Source organism: Xenopus laevis, chromosome 7L (genome assembly GCF_017654675.1).
Source record: "Xenopus laevis strain J_2021 chromosome 7L, Xenopus_laevis_v10.1, whole genome shotgun sequence".
NCBI lineage: Eukaryota > Metazoa > Chordata > Amphibia > Anura > Pipidae > Xenopus > Xenopus laevis.
The window spans coordinates 16,902,550-16,920,771 of record NC_054383.1 but is presented as its reverse complement, the minus strand read 5'-3'; the positions used below and the strand labels follow the sequence as shown (position 1 = coordinate 16,920,771).

The 18,222-nt window shown below is 40.4% G+C and overlaps 1 protein-coding gene across 1 annotated transcript in view; it reads left to right on the top strand.

Annotated features, from left to right (window-relative positions):
* glrx3.L (glutaredoxin 3 L homeolog) overlaps positions 1–15,431 on the top strand; it is a 29,341-nt gene extending 13,910 nt beyond the window's left edge. Inside the window, exons 4-11 of the mRNA XM_018225167.2 lie at positions 1,074–1,275; positions 5,159–5,331; positions 5,406–5,467; positions 7,005–7,062; positions 7,144–7,196; positions 9,554–9,593; positions 11,562–11,654; positions 15,151–15,431. Coding sequence (XP_018080656.1) covers positions 1,074–1,275; positions 5,159–5,331; positions 5,406–5,467; positions 7,005–7,062; positions 7,144–7,196; positions 9,554–9,593; positions 11,562–11,654; positions 15,151–15,201 — 732 coding nt within the window. The 3' untranslated portion in view covers positions 15,202–15,431. The remainder of the gene's footprint in view (positions 1–1,073; positions 1,276–5,158; positions 5,332–5,405; positions 5,468–7,004; positions 7,063–7,143; positions 7,197–9,553; positions 9,594–11,561; positions 11,655–15,150) is intronic.
* Positions 15,432–18,222: the final 2,791 nt, after the last annotated feature.

The following is an 18,222-nucleotide window of genomic DNA, read 5'->3' as shown; positions in this document are numbered from 1 at the left end:
ATTACCCTAACAACCATCCATTGATTTGAATGAGAATAGGGAATATTAATATAGGAGGGTCAGAACAGAAAGATGAGTAAGAAAAAGTAGCAATAACAATAAATATGTAGCTTTAGAAAAGATTTGTTATTAGAGGAGTTCAGTGACCCCCTTTTAAAACCTAGAAAAAGTCAGGAGAAGACGGCAAATAATTCGTTAAACTATAAAAAAAAAAATAAACAATGAAGACCAATCGAAAAGTTGCTTAGAATTGGTCATTCTATAATTTATTAAAAGTTAATAATTGATAGGGAATATTAATATAGGAGGGTCAGAACAGAAAGATGAGTAAGAAAAAGTAGCAATAACAATAAATGTGTAGCTTTAGAGAAGATTTGTTATTAAAGGGGGTCAGTGACCCCCTTTTGAAAGCTAGAAAAAGTCAGCGAAGATGGCAAATAATTTGTTAAACTATAAAAAAAAAAAAAAAAATAAGCACTGAAGACCAATTGAAAAATTCCTTAGAATCGCCCATTCTATAATATATTAAAAGTTAACCTGAAGTTGAACCACCCCTGTAAATTAAGTTTTAGCATGATGTAGAGAGTGATATCCTGAGACACTTGGCAATTGGTTTTCAATTAGTTTTTTATATTTGTGGTTTATTAAGCAGCTCTCCAGTTTGAAGTTTCAGGAATCCGGTTGCTAGGGTCCAAATTACCCTAGCAACCATGCATTGATTTGAAGAAGAGACTGGGATAGGAGAGGGGACCTGAATAGAAATAGGAGTAATCAAAAGTAGCAGTAACAAAATTTGTAGCCTTTCAGAGTATTTTTTTTTAGATGGGTCAGTGACCCCCATTTGAAAGCTGGAAAGTCAGAAAATGTAGGGAAATAATTCAAAAATTATAAAAAAAAAAAAAAAAAAATCCTTTACCTTTAAAACCTGTAAGTATGTTAATCAAAAGCCCTATTGTTCTGAGCTCTTTGGTTTGCCCATAGGGGTAAATTTCCTCTTTACATTGTTCGTTGACACTGAAGGTTTTTGCTTTACATATAGAGTACGTAGAAGATTTTTCTTTGTAATATTCTAGAACTCTCAGAAGATTGACAGATTGGATGGTGCCCACGCTCCGGAGCTCACAAAGAGGGTTCAGCGTCATGCCTCAAGCACCTCTTTTCCAGCGACCCCCAACAGTGCTCCCAAAGAAGACCTCAATAGCAGACTGAAAAAGCTGATTACGGCTGCTCCGTGCATGCTGTTCATAAAGGGATCTCCCCAGGAGCCAAGATGTGGTGTGTATTCTCAATCTACTAGGCTTCATTGCCTCAATGGAACACTCCTGCAGGGCAAAAATGTTGGGTATTCCACCTTATGGAATTCTACATCAACAACTCCTTAAAGCAGATGTTCTCTTAAAACTACCCATTTAAAGGTCGACAGAAACATGCAGAGCATGTGCACAAAATAAGTCATATTTTGATATTTAAATTAAATTGCTAAAAAAAAGAAACTGCAATTGAATAGGGCAAATTTGCAGCAGTACAGTAACCAAAAGCAACCAATAAGTGGTGAGCTTTGTTCAGTCAACTTCGAGTGGAATAATGATCGGTATAGACTTGGGACACGGAAATTGAATTTAATTTGGGGGTGCCAAAATGTTCGGCAACCTACAGTGAAATAAATAGATACTTTTTTGGCACCCCTAGTGAAATAGGTTTGTTCTTGTCCTTTAAGCAGCTATCTGTTTGCTGGGGTCCAATATACCCTAGCAACCAGTCAGTAGTTTCAATGAGAGTGGGAGTGCTTAAAGGATAAGAAAACTATGCTTTTCTTATCCTTTAAGCAGCTATCTGGTTGCTGGGGTCCAATATAGCCTAGCAACAAGTCTGTGGTTTGAATGAGAGTGGGGGTGCTTAACATTTTGACATCCCCTAGTGAAATAGGTTTTCCTTGTCCTTTAAGCAGCTATCTAGTTGCTGGGGTCCAATATACCCTAGCAACCAGTCAGTGGTTTGAAAGGGAGTTGGGGTGCCTAACATTTTGGCATCTCCTAGTGAAATAGACTTTCCTTGTCCTTTAAGCAGCTATCTAGATGCTGGGGTCCAATTTACCCTAGTAACCAGTCAGTGGTTTGAATTGATTTGAATTGATTTGAATATAGAGGACCTGAACATCCCATTTTTTAGAATTTACTAAATGTTAAAGGGGTAGTTCACCTTTAAGCTAACTTTTAGTATGTTATAGAATGGCCAATTCTAAGCAACTTTTCAATTAGTCTTCAATTGGTCTCCATTTTTTTTTTTTTTAGTTTTTTAACTATTTGCCTTTTTCTTTCTTTCAAATGGGGGTCACTCACCCCATCTAAAAACAAATGCTACAATGCTGCAAATATATTGTTATTGCTATATTTTTCTTTCTATTCAGAGTCTCTCCTATTCATATTCCAGTCTATTATTCAAATGGATGCATGGTTGCTAGGGTAATTTGGACCCTACCAACCAGACTGCTGAAATTGCTAACTGGAGAGCTGCTGAATAAAAAGCAAAATAAAACTTCAAAAAATAAAAAATGAAAGCCGTTCGTATGTTACAGGTATCGGACCTGTTATCAAGAATGCTAGAGACCTGGGGTATTCCGGATAATGGATCTTTCTATAATTTGGATCTTCATACCTTGTCTACTAGAAAATCATGTAAACATTAAATAATCCCAGTAGACTGGTTTTGCTTCCAATAAGGATTAATTATATCTTAGTTGGGATCAAGTACAAGATACTGTTTTATTATTACAGAAAAATCCACAAAATTTGGAAAAATTAAGTCCATGCGAGATAGCCTTTCCATAATTCGGAGCTATCTGGTTTCTGGATAACGGATCCCATACCCGTATATCCAATATTATTGGTTGTGTGTGTGGCTAACCGTTACAGATCTTGCCTGATATAACACAAAATCATAACCGCTCTGTATAACGACATGTATAGTTATTTCTCTTCCTGTTACAGAAGTAAATCATCGCTGCGGTTGTTTCCCAGAGCCTTATATTTATACTCTGCCTCTTTAACCCTTAAAAAATGAAATACGAGCCATCAATCTTGCTAGACTTCATAATATGGCCTAGAGCTGCAGCGAGGCTTTCTGGTGGGGGCAAGTACAGTAAAAATGATTGAATGTATTGGAAAACAGAATAACCAAAAGCAATCAGCCTTCAGCTATTTACTAATGAACTCCCAGATGAATGAGACATTTCAAAATCGGTGTTTTTACTCCAGGCTGTACATGAACTTAACACTTGGACTGCAGCATAAAATAAACACAGTCCCGCACATCACACCTCAATAAGATGCATATGGTTGAGAGCACCTCTTGCTGTAAGGGGAGAAAATAAAAATAATCCTATTTCTGATGCTACGGTCTGGATAGAGGTCAGGTAAAGGCTATTTACGTTGTGCAGGTTGGGGAACAGAAAAGGGACGTTTTAAATCAAGGCTTCAGGAGTTTGTGTCATATTGAGAAACATACACAGAATCTTTTAAAGGGAAAATACATCAGATTATACATATGCTCTTTGGCCTTGTGAATATACTCATCTGTGGTCAGACGTTGTTTGCCGCCTAAAGCATACATACACCATGAGATTCACAAGACAAGGATGATCAGTAATTTAGATTCAGAAACCAGTGTATTCTGAAAATGAATAATCAGCCCTGTAGCGTCCGCTACAATAAAAGATTTAACCTCCGTTTCTATTAAGGCTTGGATGATTTCCCACAGCCCCTAAGCTTAAGGAACCTTAAAGGAGAGGGAAAGTCTGTTTGCACTTGCAAATGTTAGGCACCCCCAAATGATTGTGTTGACTTACTTGAAACCCCGGGCCGGTGCTCCTATCAGCAGAAAACTGCACCTGCCCAGGGTTTTTCTAGCGAGCACCACGGAGTGATCCTCTTCCGTCTTCTTCTTTCTTCAAATTTCCCGGGGCAGATGCATGCGAAGTAGAACAAAAGAGCCGACTTTTTAGTTAAAGTTAAACATGGTGCTCACTGGTATAACCCCGGCCGGTGCAGTTTTCTGCCGATAGGATCACCAGCCCGGGGTTTCAGGTAAGGCAATACAATCACTTGGGGGAGCCTAACATTTGGCACCCCCAAGTTCAAACAGACTTTCCTTCTCCTTAAAAGGAACCGTAACACCACAAATTGAAAGTGTTATAAAGTGATGAAAATATCATGTAGTGATGCTCTACACTGGTACATCTGCTGTGTTTGCTTCAGAAACTCTACTATAGTTTATATAAACAAGCTGCTGTGTAGCCATGGGGGCAGCCATTCAAAGCTGAAAAAGGAGAAAGGCACAGGATACACAGTAGATAACAGATAAGCTCTGTAGTATATAATGGGATTCATCAGAACTTATCTGTTATCTACTGTGTATCCTGTGCCTGAATGGCTACCCCCATGGCTACACAGCAGCTTGTTTATTTAAACCATAGTAGAGTTTCTATAGGAAACACAGCTTCAAATAAATTAAACATGAAATCCAATTTCTATTTTTTATTAAAGCATTCATAGCTGTAAGATCATTTAAAAATCTTAGCTGTCAATCAAATATTGTCTCCCCTTCCTCTATGCCTTAAGCATAGTGGAGGGGCAGACAATTACTTTCACTTTCCATTCAGCACTTCCTAGTAGTGATGTGCGGGCTGACCCGATATCTGCGGGTCAGATGGGTTCGGGCCAACCTCGCACTCCTCTTCGCTGGTTGAGCGCTTCTCCTGCTCTCCCTGCCCGCCACTTTCAAATGCTGCCTTCCGACTTCCGGCTTTATAGCCACAGACTTGCTCGCCCTGCCCGTTTGTGATGTCATCAGCGGGGTGGCGTGGGTCTATAAAAGGAACGCGGAAGTCTGATGCAGGCGGGCTAAGGGAGGGTTGGTTAGGGTCTGGAAAAACCCGACCTGCACATTACTACTTCCTAGATGTCACTGCTCTCCACACCATTCCCGTTCTCTTCACCGTTTAATTGTGTAGTCTGGGCATGGGGATGAACTTAAAGTTAACTTAAAGGTGAACCACCGGTTTTACAGCTGCCCAGAGCTCTCTGAGCATGTGCAGAACCGCTGGCAGGCAAAAGATGTCTTAACAATGCTTAAAGCTTAGTTCTATTTTTTTCCCCCCCAGGGTTCAGCCGGCAGATTGTGGATATCCTCAACCAGCACAAGATCCAGTTCAGCAGCTTTGATATACTATCAGATGAAGAAGTCCGTCAGGGCCTCAAAACCTTTTCCAATTGGCCCACTTACCCGCAGTTTTACTCCAATGGCGAACTGCTAGGCGGACTGGATATCGTAAAGGTGACTTCTAATACACCATTGCTTAGTGTGATGGATCACTTGGTCAATTTCTAATGAAAGATTTTTATTTACAGGAAATGGTGGCGTCTGGAGAATTGGACCAAATGTGCCCCAAAGCCCAGAGTCTAGAGGAGAGGTGAGTATTTTATCAATCTGTTCCCTTTTAGGCTCAACTTGCTGCTCCTGGGTTTTTCTTTGAACAGCAATTATGGCAGATTTCTCATATTTAGATGCCTAATTCTTCCCTCGATTTGCATCAAGCCTAAGATGAATTGTTCAAAGGGTTAACTCAAAGATGAACAACCCCTTTAACTTATTTCCAACCACCGTCTCTTGTCTTTTTCCCTTTCTTTGTCTTTCCCTTTCTATCTCATATAAATATTAAATCTTCTCTGCATGTCCACACAGCTAAGACGCCCACTATTGTAAAGTGTAAGTCATACCATATTTGTTAAAGGGTCCTCTGAAGAATAGTAAAAGTATAGGGGTAACTTATTTTCTGGAAAATTCAGTAAAACCTGCCCTCTAGAACTCGGCATGAGTTGTCTGCAGGGTGGTTTTCAGAGACTTGTAAAATGTCAGTGTTTTTGAGATTTTGAAGCATTATGCAAATTACAAGAACATGGCAGTAGAGCAGCCAAACTGTGTTGCTGACCCCCAAAAGGGGCCCAGGGCTGACGATAGGGGCCCAGGGCTGACGATAGGGGCCCAGGGCTGACGATAGGGGCCCAGGGCTGACGATAGGGGCCCAGGGCTGACGATAGGGGCCCAGGGCTGACGATAGGGGCCCAGGGCTGACGATAGGGGCCCAGGGCTGACGATAGGGGCCCAGGGCTGACGATAGGGGCCCAGGGCTGACGATAGGGGCCCAGGGCTGACGATAGGGGCCCAGGGCTGACGATAGGGGGCCCAGGGCTGACGATAGGGGCCCAGGGCTGACGATAGGGGCCCAGGGCTGACGATAGGGGCCCAGGGCTGACGATAGGGGCCCAGGGCTGACGATAGGGGCCCAGGGCTGACGATAGGGGCCCAGGGCTGACGTAGGGGCCCAGGGCTGACGATAGGGGCCCAGGGCTGACGATAGGGGCCCAGGGCTGACGATAGGGGCCCAGGGCTGACGATAGGGGCCCAGGGCTGACCATAGGGCTCCAGGGCTGACCATAGGGCTCCAGGGCTGACCATAGGGGCCCAGGGCTGACCATAGGGGCCCAGGGCTGACCATAGGGGCCCAGGGCAGTTGATTGGTGCCAAGCATGATGGCCGGGTAGGGTGAGATTTGTTAGTGCTTATTCACAGTATTGGATATCCCAGAAGCTCAATTTTCAAGGGACAAATGTTGGATCACAAATAGGGGCCTTCTGCAGAAAAAGAGTTGATAGTCAGAGAAAGAAGAGTAAGCTACAGGCATTCAGTCCATAGCAAAGTCTACTCCCCTGGATCACTTCCCCCCCCCCTCAACCTACATGTAGTACAGAGCTTAGAATGATCCCTTTATATCAGCCATGAGCACCAATGGGTTGGTCCATGATATGACTTTACATAACAGTATGGCTGGTCTAAGCCCAGGGTTTAATTTGGGGCCCCTAAAGAAGACATTAGCAGTATTCACATCTTTGTATAGCTTTATAGAGCAAAAAAAAAAAATTAAATAATTGTGTTGATTCTTTTTGTAGACTAAAGGCATTGGTGAACAAAGCCCCAGTAATGCTGTTTATGAAAGGGAACAAAGAGGTATGGACATTACTTTTATTTTACAATTCTAAATCCCTTCTGAGACGTGATGCTTCATCTTGAGTTTCTCCCTGTTGCTAGATGGCAAAATGTGGATTCAGCAGGCAGATTCTAGAATTAATGAACAACACGGGGTGAGTACAAGTGCGGCTGTGTGATTGCTGTATTAGGCACATGCGTGACAATCTGTCGTTCAGGGAGCGGAACTGATTGGCTATGCTTTGTGGCTCTTAAAGGAACAGTTCAGTGTAAAAATCAAGATATCCTGTTAGGAGCGCACACCCTAGAAAATAATTTTGATGTGCTAATCTAAAGGTGGCTCCCCATGTGGGTCTCCAAAGCTAACATACAGAGAAATCAAGTAAGGATTGAAAAATACAGAACTATTTATTACATCAAAAGAAAAACGTTACAAAAAACCTTTACAATAGATGTTTCTACAAAAGATGTTTCTGATATAGTTAGTTAACCAAGAATGTATAAAGGCTGGAGTGACTGGATGTGTAAATAATAGCCAGAACATTACTTCCTGCTTTTCAGCTCTCTAACTCTGAGTTAGTCAGTGACTTTAAGGGGGGCCACATGGGACATAACTGTTCAGTGAGTTTGTAATTGATCCTCAGCATTCAGCTCAGATTCAAAAGCAAACAATTATAACCCATGTAGTCCCCCTCAAGTCTCTGATTGGTTACTGCCTGGTAACCAATCAGTGGAAACCAAGAGTGCTGCAAATCAGGAAATAGTGTTCTGGCTATTATGTTGGACATCCAGTCACTCCAGCCTTTATACATTACATTTTTGCCCAACTAACTATATTGAAAACAAGTTTTATTTTGCACAGCCTATCTATTTACATAGTTTTTATTTTTACATACACTGAACTGTTTCTTTAATGCACAAGGCTTGGCCCTGGCTATTGATAAAATGTCATTTTTTCACTAGAAGTTATTTTTCACTACAGTCAGAATAAAATCGAAGCTTCTCTTTTTATTGCTTTCATTCATAACTAAGGAACCCTTATTATTAACCACAGAATAGCCCTTTTCGGCTAACAAGGGGACAGCATGGCAGCTCCTCCTCATTTATTGGAAACACTTGTAAACCTTACGTTCCCAAAAAAAGGTCGAATGAACTTGCAAGTCAAATGGTTTCTAAGTTAGAAAAAAAACTTGAATGGAAAAAACTCGAATCATCGACTTTTTATAAGGGTCAGGGCACACAGGTAGATTCGGGGAGATTAGTCACAAGGAAACTTCGGGCGACTTCGGAAAATGAATCGCTCTGAGTGCCATCCCGCCGACGATTTACATTTTAGCCGGCGGGGAGGCAGTTCGGGGAGATTATTTGCCCCGAAGAAAAGGAAATTTGTCGCCAGACGACTAATCTCCCCGAATCTGCCTGTGTGCCCTGACCCTTAAAAAACAAAACAAAAAAAAAACAACTTATCGATTTGAGGTGTTTTTTTTTTTAACCTGAAGATGTGAAAAAATACAATTTGACTACTTGAATTTTTGTGGTAAAAACCTCAGCTTAATAAATCTGCCCCTAAATGTATCAATTTAGAATAGTTAACAGCCCCCCCCAGAGCTGCTTTAGAAGATAAAAATTAAACTTTACACTTCAATATTAGAAAAACAAAAAAAATCCCTGAAAATTTGATTTTTTCATGGAAAAAACAACTTATCTCTTAATAAATAGTGCCATAAATTTTGGTTTTTTTATTACTTATAGCTTCAGGACCAAAGGTTTGAGGAATACCAGTGGACTCGTTACAAATTGTAGCACTTTTGGTATATGAAAATAATTGTATGTATAAAACCAGTTAACTAGGCAGCTCCAAAATATGAGGAAGGAAGGGTTGGATCTTTCTGTAATTTGGATCTTTACACCTTAAATATATTAGAAAATCATGTAAGCCTTAAACAAACCCAATAGGCTGCTTCTGCTTCCAATAAGGATTAATTATATCTTAATTTGGACCAAGTACAAGCTACTGTTTTATTATTACATAGGAAAAGGAATTTTTTTTTTAAAAAAAAATGTGGATTATTTGGATAAAATGAAGTCTATGGGAGACGGCCTTTCTGTAATTCTGAGCTTTCTGGATAACGGTCCCCAAAACTGTATAGCGCCACAAATACACGCAGTGCATTACAAAGGGGTATAGGTATCATAAATGTGATAGAATGAATACACTAATGCTAGGAGCTTACAATTTATTAGGAAGAAGAGACCGAAACAAAACAGGGAAGGGTTAAAAAAACAGGGGGTCAAGGCCTATCAAAGCTAATTGCTGGTTGCTCTGCCTTACTGTACTGTTGCAAACCTGCATCTGCTTTGGTGAAATTCCTACCCGAGGTTTTGAGTATAGATGAAAGTAGGAAGATTCAGTACTGGGTAAGATGCATTTTTCTTCTTGCTTAGCTGTATTTAAAACTGTCTCTGCCTTTATTACATTTAGTAAAAAAGTCGTTTTTTTTTCCTTTCTCAGTGTTAGCTATGAAACATTTGATATTCTGGAAGATGAAGAGGTAAGAGAGACTTAACATTGCTAAATTTCTGTAGCAGACACAGGCATCAGGTGCACCTCCCTTGGAGACCATGTCTTCCATCCCAGATATATGTGGAGTTGATGATTGTTTTTTTTTTTTAAAGGAACAGTAACACCAAAAAGTGAAAGTGTTTTAAAAGTAATGAAAATATAATATAGTGTTGCCCTGCTCTGGTAAAACTGATGTGTTTGCTTCAGAAACACTATTATAGTTCATGTAAACAAACTGCTGTGTAGCAATGGTGGAAATTGAAAAAGGCTATATGGCACAGGTTTAATAGTAAATAACAGGTAACACCATTATGTTCTACAGAGCTTATCTAATATCGGCTGTGTAACCTGAGCCTTTTCTCCTTTGAATGGCTGCCCCCATTGCTACACAGCAGCTTATTTATATAAACAATAGTAGTGTTTCTGAAGCAAACACATCAGTTTTACCAGTGCAGGACAACACTGCATTATATTTTTATTACTTTAAAATACTTACATTTTTTCATGTTACTGTTCCTTCAAGGAGAGACAAGGGCCTTTAGCATGCATGAATCTCCTAGCAAGCTCCGTTAAATCTGGGTGGGTGTCCCGCAGGCTGTGTCTGAATGTTGTTGCAAATTACAAAGACAAAATGAACTAAACTGCACTTTGTTTACCTGAAACCTACAACTGAATATTAAAATTCATCGTATAAACATAAAAGTGATACTACCCTGAACTCACCAGTAGATGGAGCTGTCAAGCCACATTTGTATCTTGTCTCATAAGAACGTTGATAAGTGGGCAAACATTATTTCAGTCACTTAATGGCCGAAGATTTAGGAGCATATTTACAAATAACTAATATATTTATGTTTTTACAGCTGGGTTAGCTGCTTATTGTGCAACCCAGAGATGCATTGCTGGTATACAGTGCAACTAAAAGGGCATTATATTTAAGATTGTAGCTTGGCTTAGTGGTAAAATCAGATTTGCCCATTGATCATTATTATAGGGGCTGTTCACCTTTAGATTAACTGTTAATATGACGTAGAGATTGATATTCTGAGACAATTTGTAATTGGTTTTCATTTTTTATTATTTGTGTTTTTTGTTATTTAGCTTTTTATTCAGCAGCTCTCCAGTTTGCAATTTCAATGGTCTGTTTGCTAGGGTCCAAATTACCCTAGCAACCATGCATTGATTTGCATAAGATACTGATATATGAATAGAAGAGGGCAAAAAACTAGGGATGCACCGAATCCACTATTTTGGATTCGGCCGAACCCCCGAATCCTTTGTGAAAGATTCAGCCGAATACCGAACCGAATCGTAATTTGCATATGCTAATTAGTGGTGGGAAAACATTTTTTACTTCCTTGTTTTGTGACAAATAGGCATGCGATTTCCCTCCCTAATTTGCATATGCAAATTAGGACTCAGTTCGGCCAGACAGAAAGATTCGGCCGAATCCTGCTGAAAAAGGCAGAATCCCGAACCGAATCCTGGATTTGGTGCATCCCTAAAAAAAACATAGCAATAACTTACAGATCATTCAGTCAGGAAGCCGCATGTAAAAACCGGAAAGTGACAGAAGAAGTAGGAAAATTATTTAAAATAAATCTATAAATAATGAAGACCAATTGAAAAGTTTCTAAGAATTAGCCATTCTATAACATGCTAATCGTTAACTTAAAGGTGAACCGTCCCTTTAAAAGTAACTATTTCTGGTGTGGTGTTGGGGGGGGTGGATGTTTTATTACAATTGCCACTTATTTTAGTATATAATGATCATGGGCTTAACTATAGAGGAAGCAGACCAGGAGGTATAGGGGCCCCATGAGGTCCTAATTCATATATAAATTCAATAAATATTGGTCAACCTGGGGGTCTGAAAAACAATCTGCTGTGGGTCCCAGTAATATCCAGTTACGCCACTGACCCTGATCTGTACATTTGTCTACTTGTTTTCTTGCAGGTGCGACAAGGTTTAAAAACCTATTCCAACTGGCCCACCTACCCTCAGCTTTACGTGAAAGGAGAACTTGTCGGGGGGCTGGACATCCTTAAGGTAAACACCCCCTACTTTGCCCATATCTCATATGGAGATTGAAATGACTTTTCATGTGTCCTATTGTCACTTCCTATTGTGACGTCCACTCTGTTCAGTTACAATGCCGTATTTTTAGGGAATTAAACATGGTTTTCGTCCAATGCTGGGGCTTTGCTAATCCTACTTCGTAGGATCGATGCCAGGAAAAGGCTACTGTGGCCTAAAGTTAAAGAAACAGTAACATCAAAAAAGAAAGTGTTTTAAAGTAATACAAATATAATGCAGTTTTGCCCTGCACTGTGTTTGCTTCAGGAACTATATTGTTTATATACATAAGCTGCGGGGCAGCCATTCAAAGGAGAAAAGGCTCAGGTTACACAGCAGATAAGCTCTGTAGAACATAATGGTGTTATCTGTTATCCACTATTTAACCTGTGCCATATAGACTTTTTTCTGTTTCCGCCATTGCTCCACAGCAGCTTGTTTATAAGAACTATAGTAGTGTTTCTGAAGCAAACACATCCGTTTTACCAATGCAGGGCAACAGTACATTATATTTTCATTACTTTTAAACACCTTAAATTTTTTGGTGTTACTTGTCCTTGAAAGGCAAACGAAAAAATTAGGGATGCACTGAATCCAGGATTCGATTCGGTTCGGGATTCGGCCATTTTCAGCAGGATTCGGCCAAATCCTTCTGCCCAGCCGAAACAAATCCGAATTCTAATTTGCATATGCTCATTAGGGGCGGGGAGGGAAATCGCGTGAACAAGAAAGGAAAAAAATGTTCCCCTTCCCACCCCTAATTTACATATGAAAATTAGGATTCGGTTCGTTTCTCGCCCAAATCTTTTGCGAAGGATTCGGGGGTTCGGCCAAATCCAAAATAGTGGATTCCGTGCATCCCTGAAAAATTATATATAAATTTATGTATGCAACCAGATGTTAATATACATTTATATTACAGTAATCGAGGCAAAAGTAAAGGAGTCCAAAAATATACGTTTCCCCTTTCACGGCACCTTCTGGCTTTAGCATTTCAGCGCGGCCGTATATCTGTATGTGAAGAGATGACCATATGGTTGGAGAGATTTATACCTTCCATTTTCTGCTCAAGAACATTATTTGCGGCTGGCCTCTATAAATGGGAGAAGGTTAAAGCAGTAATGCAGGCGGCGGGCAGATATATTAAGGAACAGATGTTGGCCTGCTACAAATCTTTCTCCCAGAAACTTCCACTGGTTCGTGCATTCAGGCACTCGCTTGGAGTGAGGAAGGGGATACAGCGCATAGTAGTGTCAGGCAGGGACGCCATTAGAAATCACGGGGCCTGTACAACAACATTTTCTGGGCCCAAGCCCCTCCCCAGATCCTGCCCACACCACAGTTAAAAGACCACACAGACATCAGTGCTAAAAAAGGTAACCCCCCCCCCCACACACATTATAAAAAGCATTATAAGTTGAAAAAAACCTGTGGTGCCAGGGCCCCCTTAAAAGTTTTTTAAAAAATCAGGGCCCTCCTATAAATTAAAAAAACAAAAACATTGGCGCCAGGGACCCCCTTACAAGTTAAAAAAAATATTGGGGCCCAAAAGAATATTTTTTAAAAAAACATTGGTGGCAGGGGCCTATAGAATATTAAAATAATGCATTCGTGGCCAGGGGATTAAAAAAAAAGTAGAGTTGAACTTGTGGCTCCAGGACTTCAACTTCGCCTCCTTTCGTGACTTCAGGTCTTTTTGCCGCTTCAGGACGTCAACTTCGGCTGTTTTCGTGACTTCGGGTTTGGCGCTGTCAGGGGGGGGGGCCCGTCTCTTTCAAAGTTCAGCACTGCCGGGCCCCCCTTCAGGCCCGGGACACTTGTACCCCCTGTCCCCCCCTGATGGCGGCCCTGGTTGTCAGTCCATTCAACTCATTGGGGGTTATGTAAAAAAAAGGCACTCCGTTTGCCCAGGAGCAGTAACCCATAGCAACCAATCAGAAGGTAGCAAACATCCTATTGGTTGTTATGGGTTACTGCTCCTGGGCAAACTTAGTGCCTTTTATTACATAACCCCAATAAGTTTCACTCTGCAGAAGCTCAAGTATTGCGCCTGCATCATCCCCATTCAGTTCCCATAGCTCCAGTGTATTTCCTAGTGCCTTATCATTTTAAAGATACAGTAGTGGTAGTTGTCTTTTAGATGTGCCCCTTTACCAGGGTCTTGCATTGTGTCTTCATTCTGCCCCCTGTTATGTGCTTGGCCTTTTATCTGTGTATTGAAAAGATTTCTTCAGTGTTGTCTGGTTGCCAAGGTTCAAATTCCCCTAGCAACCGTCCATTGATTTGAATAAGAGACTGGAATATGAATAGGAGAGGCCTGAATAGAAAGATGCTTAGAATGAGCCATTCTATAATATACTAAAAGTTAATTTAAAAGTGAACCGCCCCTTTAATTTTTCTTTGACTGTTGTGACATCTCCAGGGTTGAGGGAATGTTAAAGAACTAAACCCCATTGCTTATAAAAACCCCACCCTGCCTGCCCAGCGCAGGTGTTAAAACATCTGTAAAAACCCCTAAGCCTATAATTAACCCTCGTTGCACAGCAGAGCTCACCGACAACATCTTCTGGCGCTTCGGTCTCTTTCCGCGCATGCACTTACTTAAAGGGGACCAGTCACCCAATAAAAATATTCCAAATCCTATTTTATCACTTTAGTCAAGCAAAAATAATTACACTGTATAAATTATTTGAATCTTGTTTCCTTCAGTCTGGGAATTCATAATTATAGCAAGCAGGCAGGAGCCATTTTGTGGACACTGTTATTAAGACAAGTCTTGTATCATCTCAGAATCTTGTTTGTGCACCAGAATGGGGGACCTGATGTCCATCCCCATGCCCTGGCTACACAATTAAATGGTGAAGAGAAGTGGGGGAATGTGGGGAGAGCAGTGACATCTGGGAAGTGCTGAATGGAAAGTGAAAGGCATAGAGGAAGGGCAGACAATATTTGATTGACAGCTGAGATGTTTAAATGAGTTTACAACAGCTATGAATGCTTTAATAAAAAATAAAGTTTGGATTTCATGTTTAATTTGAAAAGGACTTTAATTATACAGATTTTTATGTCTGGGTGATAGGTCCACTTTAACGAATTGGGACTCCCCCCTTATACATTAACTTTAAAGGTTGAAGTTGCACCTTTACACAGTGTCAGAGAATGGGGTTAGAATTGGGAAGAATGGCCATTTGCTCCCCTAGATGCACATGAAAGCCCAGCTTCAGGGTCAGTTACAGTGAGATTTGGGGTGAATATCTATTTGCTGATCATTTCCTATAGCTGTAACCTTGTAAGTTATGGGGGCCCTGACCAATGGTTGGGGCTTCAACTGACACTTGGCTTAGTGTGCCGCCTGCAAACATGGAATACTCAGCCCGGTACAGCCATAAATAAAGCCTTGGGGGCGCTGAATGCTCATTGGGCTGTTTTTTTTATATCGACTAATTTCATGATTTTATTTCCCCTGCAGGAGTTAAAAGAAAGCGGCGAATTGGTTTCAGTTCTGAAAGGAGATCAGTGATACATCTCAGCACTGGATCAGACTCGACCCCCGCAGGATAGTTATACTGGATTAGTTTATTCCTTATATTGGATAATAAAGTTCCATCATTGTCCCTCACAAGGGGGTGTCCTGTACAATCTCATACCCATTGGGCTGAGACACCAGTCTTTCCTTGTCTTTAGGGGTCACACGTCTGCTCACAGCAACATTCAAAAAATATTTTAATTTAATAAACATTGTTACAATCAGGTGCCTTTTGTCTCTTCCATGTATTGTTACATGTAGAAATTACATTCAAAGCAAATTGAATGACCTGCCAATCATTGTTCTTATTGATTTATCAACACCAGTGCAGTTGTCATGAGCAACCGATAAGGTCTTTGCTTACTTTTTACATTACATTACAGCCTTTTCTGGTCCGTTAATGGGGTTGTTCACCTTTGAGTTAACTTTTACTATGACGTAGAGACTAATATTCTGTTCTATTTAAATAACTCAGTACTTCACCCTTTATTTTGACTGTTTTGGCTAAGATAAGCAGAAGTCTATTAGGCAGGTGGATTTTCTTGGCACAATTATCTACGTCGCAAGAATCACAGAGTTAAAAACACGAATTAGCTTCAGTTTCCCTGTTTAGCTCGAGAAATTGCAAAAAGATGAAACCAGGCAAAGAAATACTTAAAGGGGTAGTTCACCTTTGAGTTAACATTTAGTATGATGTTGGGAGCGATATTCTGAGACAATTTGCCATTGCTTTTCATTTTTTATTATTTGTGGTGGTTGAGTTATTTAGCTTTTTATTCAACAGCTCTCCAGTTTGCAATTTTAGCCATCTGGTTGCTAAGGTCCAAATTACCCTAGCAACCATGCACTGATTTGAATAAGAGACTAGGAGAGGGTGTGAACATGAGTAATAAAAAGTAGCAATAACAATATAATAGTACCCTTACGGAGCATTTGTTTTTTTTTTAGGTGGGGTCATTGGAAAGCTGGAAAGAGTCAGAAAGAAAAGGCAAATAATTAAAATTAAATAATGAAGACCAGTTGAAAAGTTGCTTAAAATTGGCCATTCTATAACATACTAAACGTGAACCACCTCTTTAAATAAACCCAATAGGCTGGTTTTGCCTCTAATAAGGAGTAATATAATATATATATCTTAGTTGGGATCAAGTAGAAGGTTCTGTTTTACTAATACAGAGGAAAAGAAATGTCATTTTATAAAAGGAGTGGATAGGAGATGGCCTTTTTGTAATTCTGAGCTTTCTGGATAACAGGTTTCTGTATAATGGATCCTATCCTGTATTGAAACTGTGCATCATTAAGGATCCCCTCTGGGTTCCCCGGCAACTGCTGAAGCCCCTGTTTCTTTTTATTCTTCTTATTTAAACAGAGGCTCATTGACCAACCCACTATTCATTGTGTAGGGCTGTTGGCCAAAAAAAGCTCCCTTTAGCCATACTGTATGCCCAATATACAGTCATATGAAAAAGTTTGGGAACCCCTCTTAATTCTTTGGAGTTTTGTTTATCATTGGCTGAACTTTCAACGTAGCAACTTCCTTTTAATACATAACATGTCTTATGGAAACAGTAGTATTTCAGCAGTGACAAGGTTTATTGGATTAACAGAAAATATACAATATGTATTATAACAAAATTAGACAGGTGCATAAATTTGGGCACCCCAACAGAGATATAACATCAATACTTGGTTGAGCTCCTTTTTCAAATGTAACAGCCTCTAGACGCCTCTTCTATCCTTTGATGAGTGTCTGGATTCTGGATGTGGGTATTTTTGACCATTCGTCCATACAAAATCTCTCCTGCTTCAAATCATTCCATAGATTTTCCATTATATTCAAGTCGGGGGACTGTGACGGCCGTTCCAGAATATTGTACTTCTCCCTCTGCATAAATGTCTTTGTAGATTTCCAAGTGTGTTTAGGGTCATTGTCTTGTTGGAATATCCAACCCCTGCGTAACTTCAACTTTATGACTGATGCTTGAACATTATCCGGAAGAATCTGTTGATATTGGGTTGAATTCATCCGACCCTCGACTTTAACAAGGGCCCCAGTAGTCCCTGAACTAGCCCCACAGCATGATGGAACCTCCACCAAATATGACAGTAGGTAGCACGTGTTTTTCTTGGAATGTGGTGTTCTTCTTCCACCATGCAAAGTGGTGGACTGATGTGTCTCATCAGTCCAAAGCACTTTGTTCCAAAATGACTGTGACTTGTCTAGATGAGTTTTTGCATTCAACAAGTGACTCTTGTTTGTGGCGTGAGTGCAGATAGGGCTTCTTTCTCATCACCCTGCCATACAGATGTTCTTTGTGCAAATTGTGCTGAATTGTAGAACGATGTACATATACACCATCTTGCAGGTCTTTGGAGGTGATCTTTGGGTTGTCTGTAACCAGTCTCACAATCCTCCGCATATGCTGGTCCTGGATTTTTCTTGGCCTGCCAGACCTGTGTTTTACAGCAACTGTGCCTGTGGCCTTCCATTTCCTGATTACATTCCTTACAATTGAAACTGACAGTTTAAACCTCTGGGATAGCTTTTAGTAGCCTTCCCCTAAACCACAATACTGAACACAAAACTGATCTTTGTTTTCAGATCTTTTGAGAGTTGCTTTGAGGATCCCATGCTGTCACTCTACAGAGGAGAGTGAAACAGAAGCACAACTTGCAATTGGTCACCTTAAATACCTTTTCTCATGATTGGACACACCTGCCTATGAAGTTCAAGGCTTAACGAGCTAATCCAATCAATGTGGTGTTGCCAGTAATCAGTATTGAGCAGTTACATGAATTCAAATTAGCAAAATTACAAGGGTACCCACATTTTTGCACAGCCAGTTTTTCACATTTGATTTAATTTCATACAACTGAATGCTGCTTCACTAAAAATCTTTGTGGAGAAAACACCCCAGTACTCAGATGTTCCTGGGAAATGAAAGACATACCACTGTTCTCTTTTTTGTTTAAAGTGGAGTAAATTATTATCCAGGCTGAGAGGGATTCCCGAAA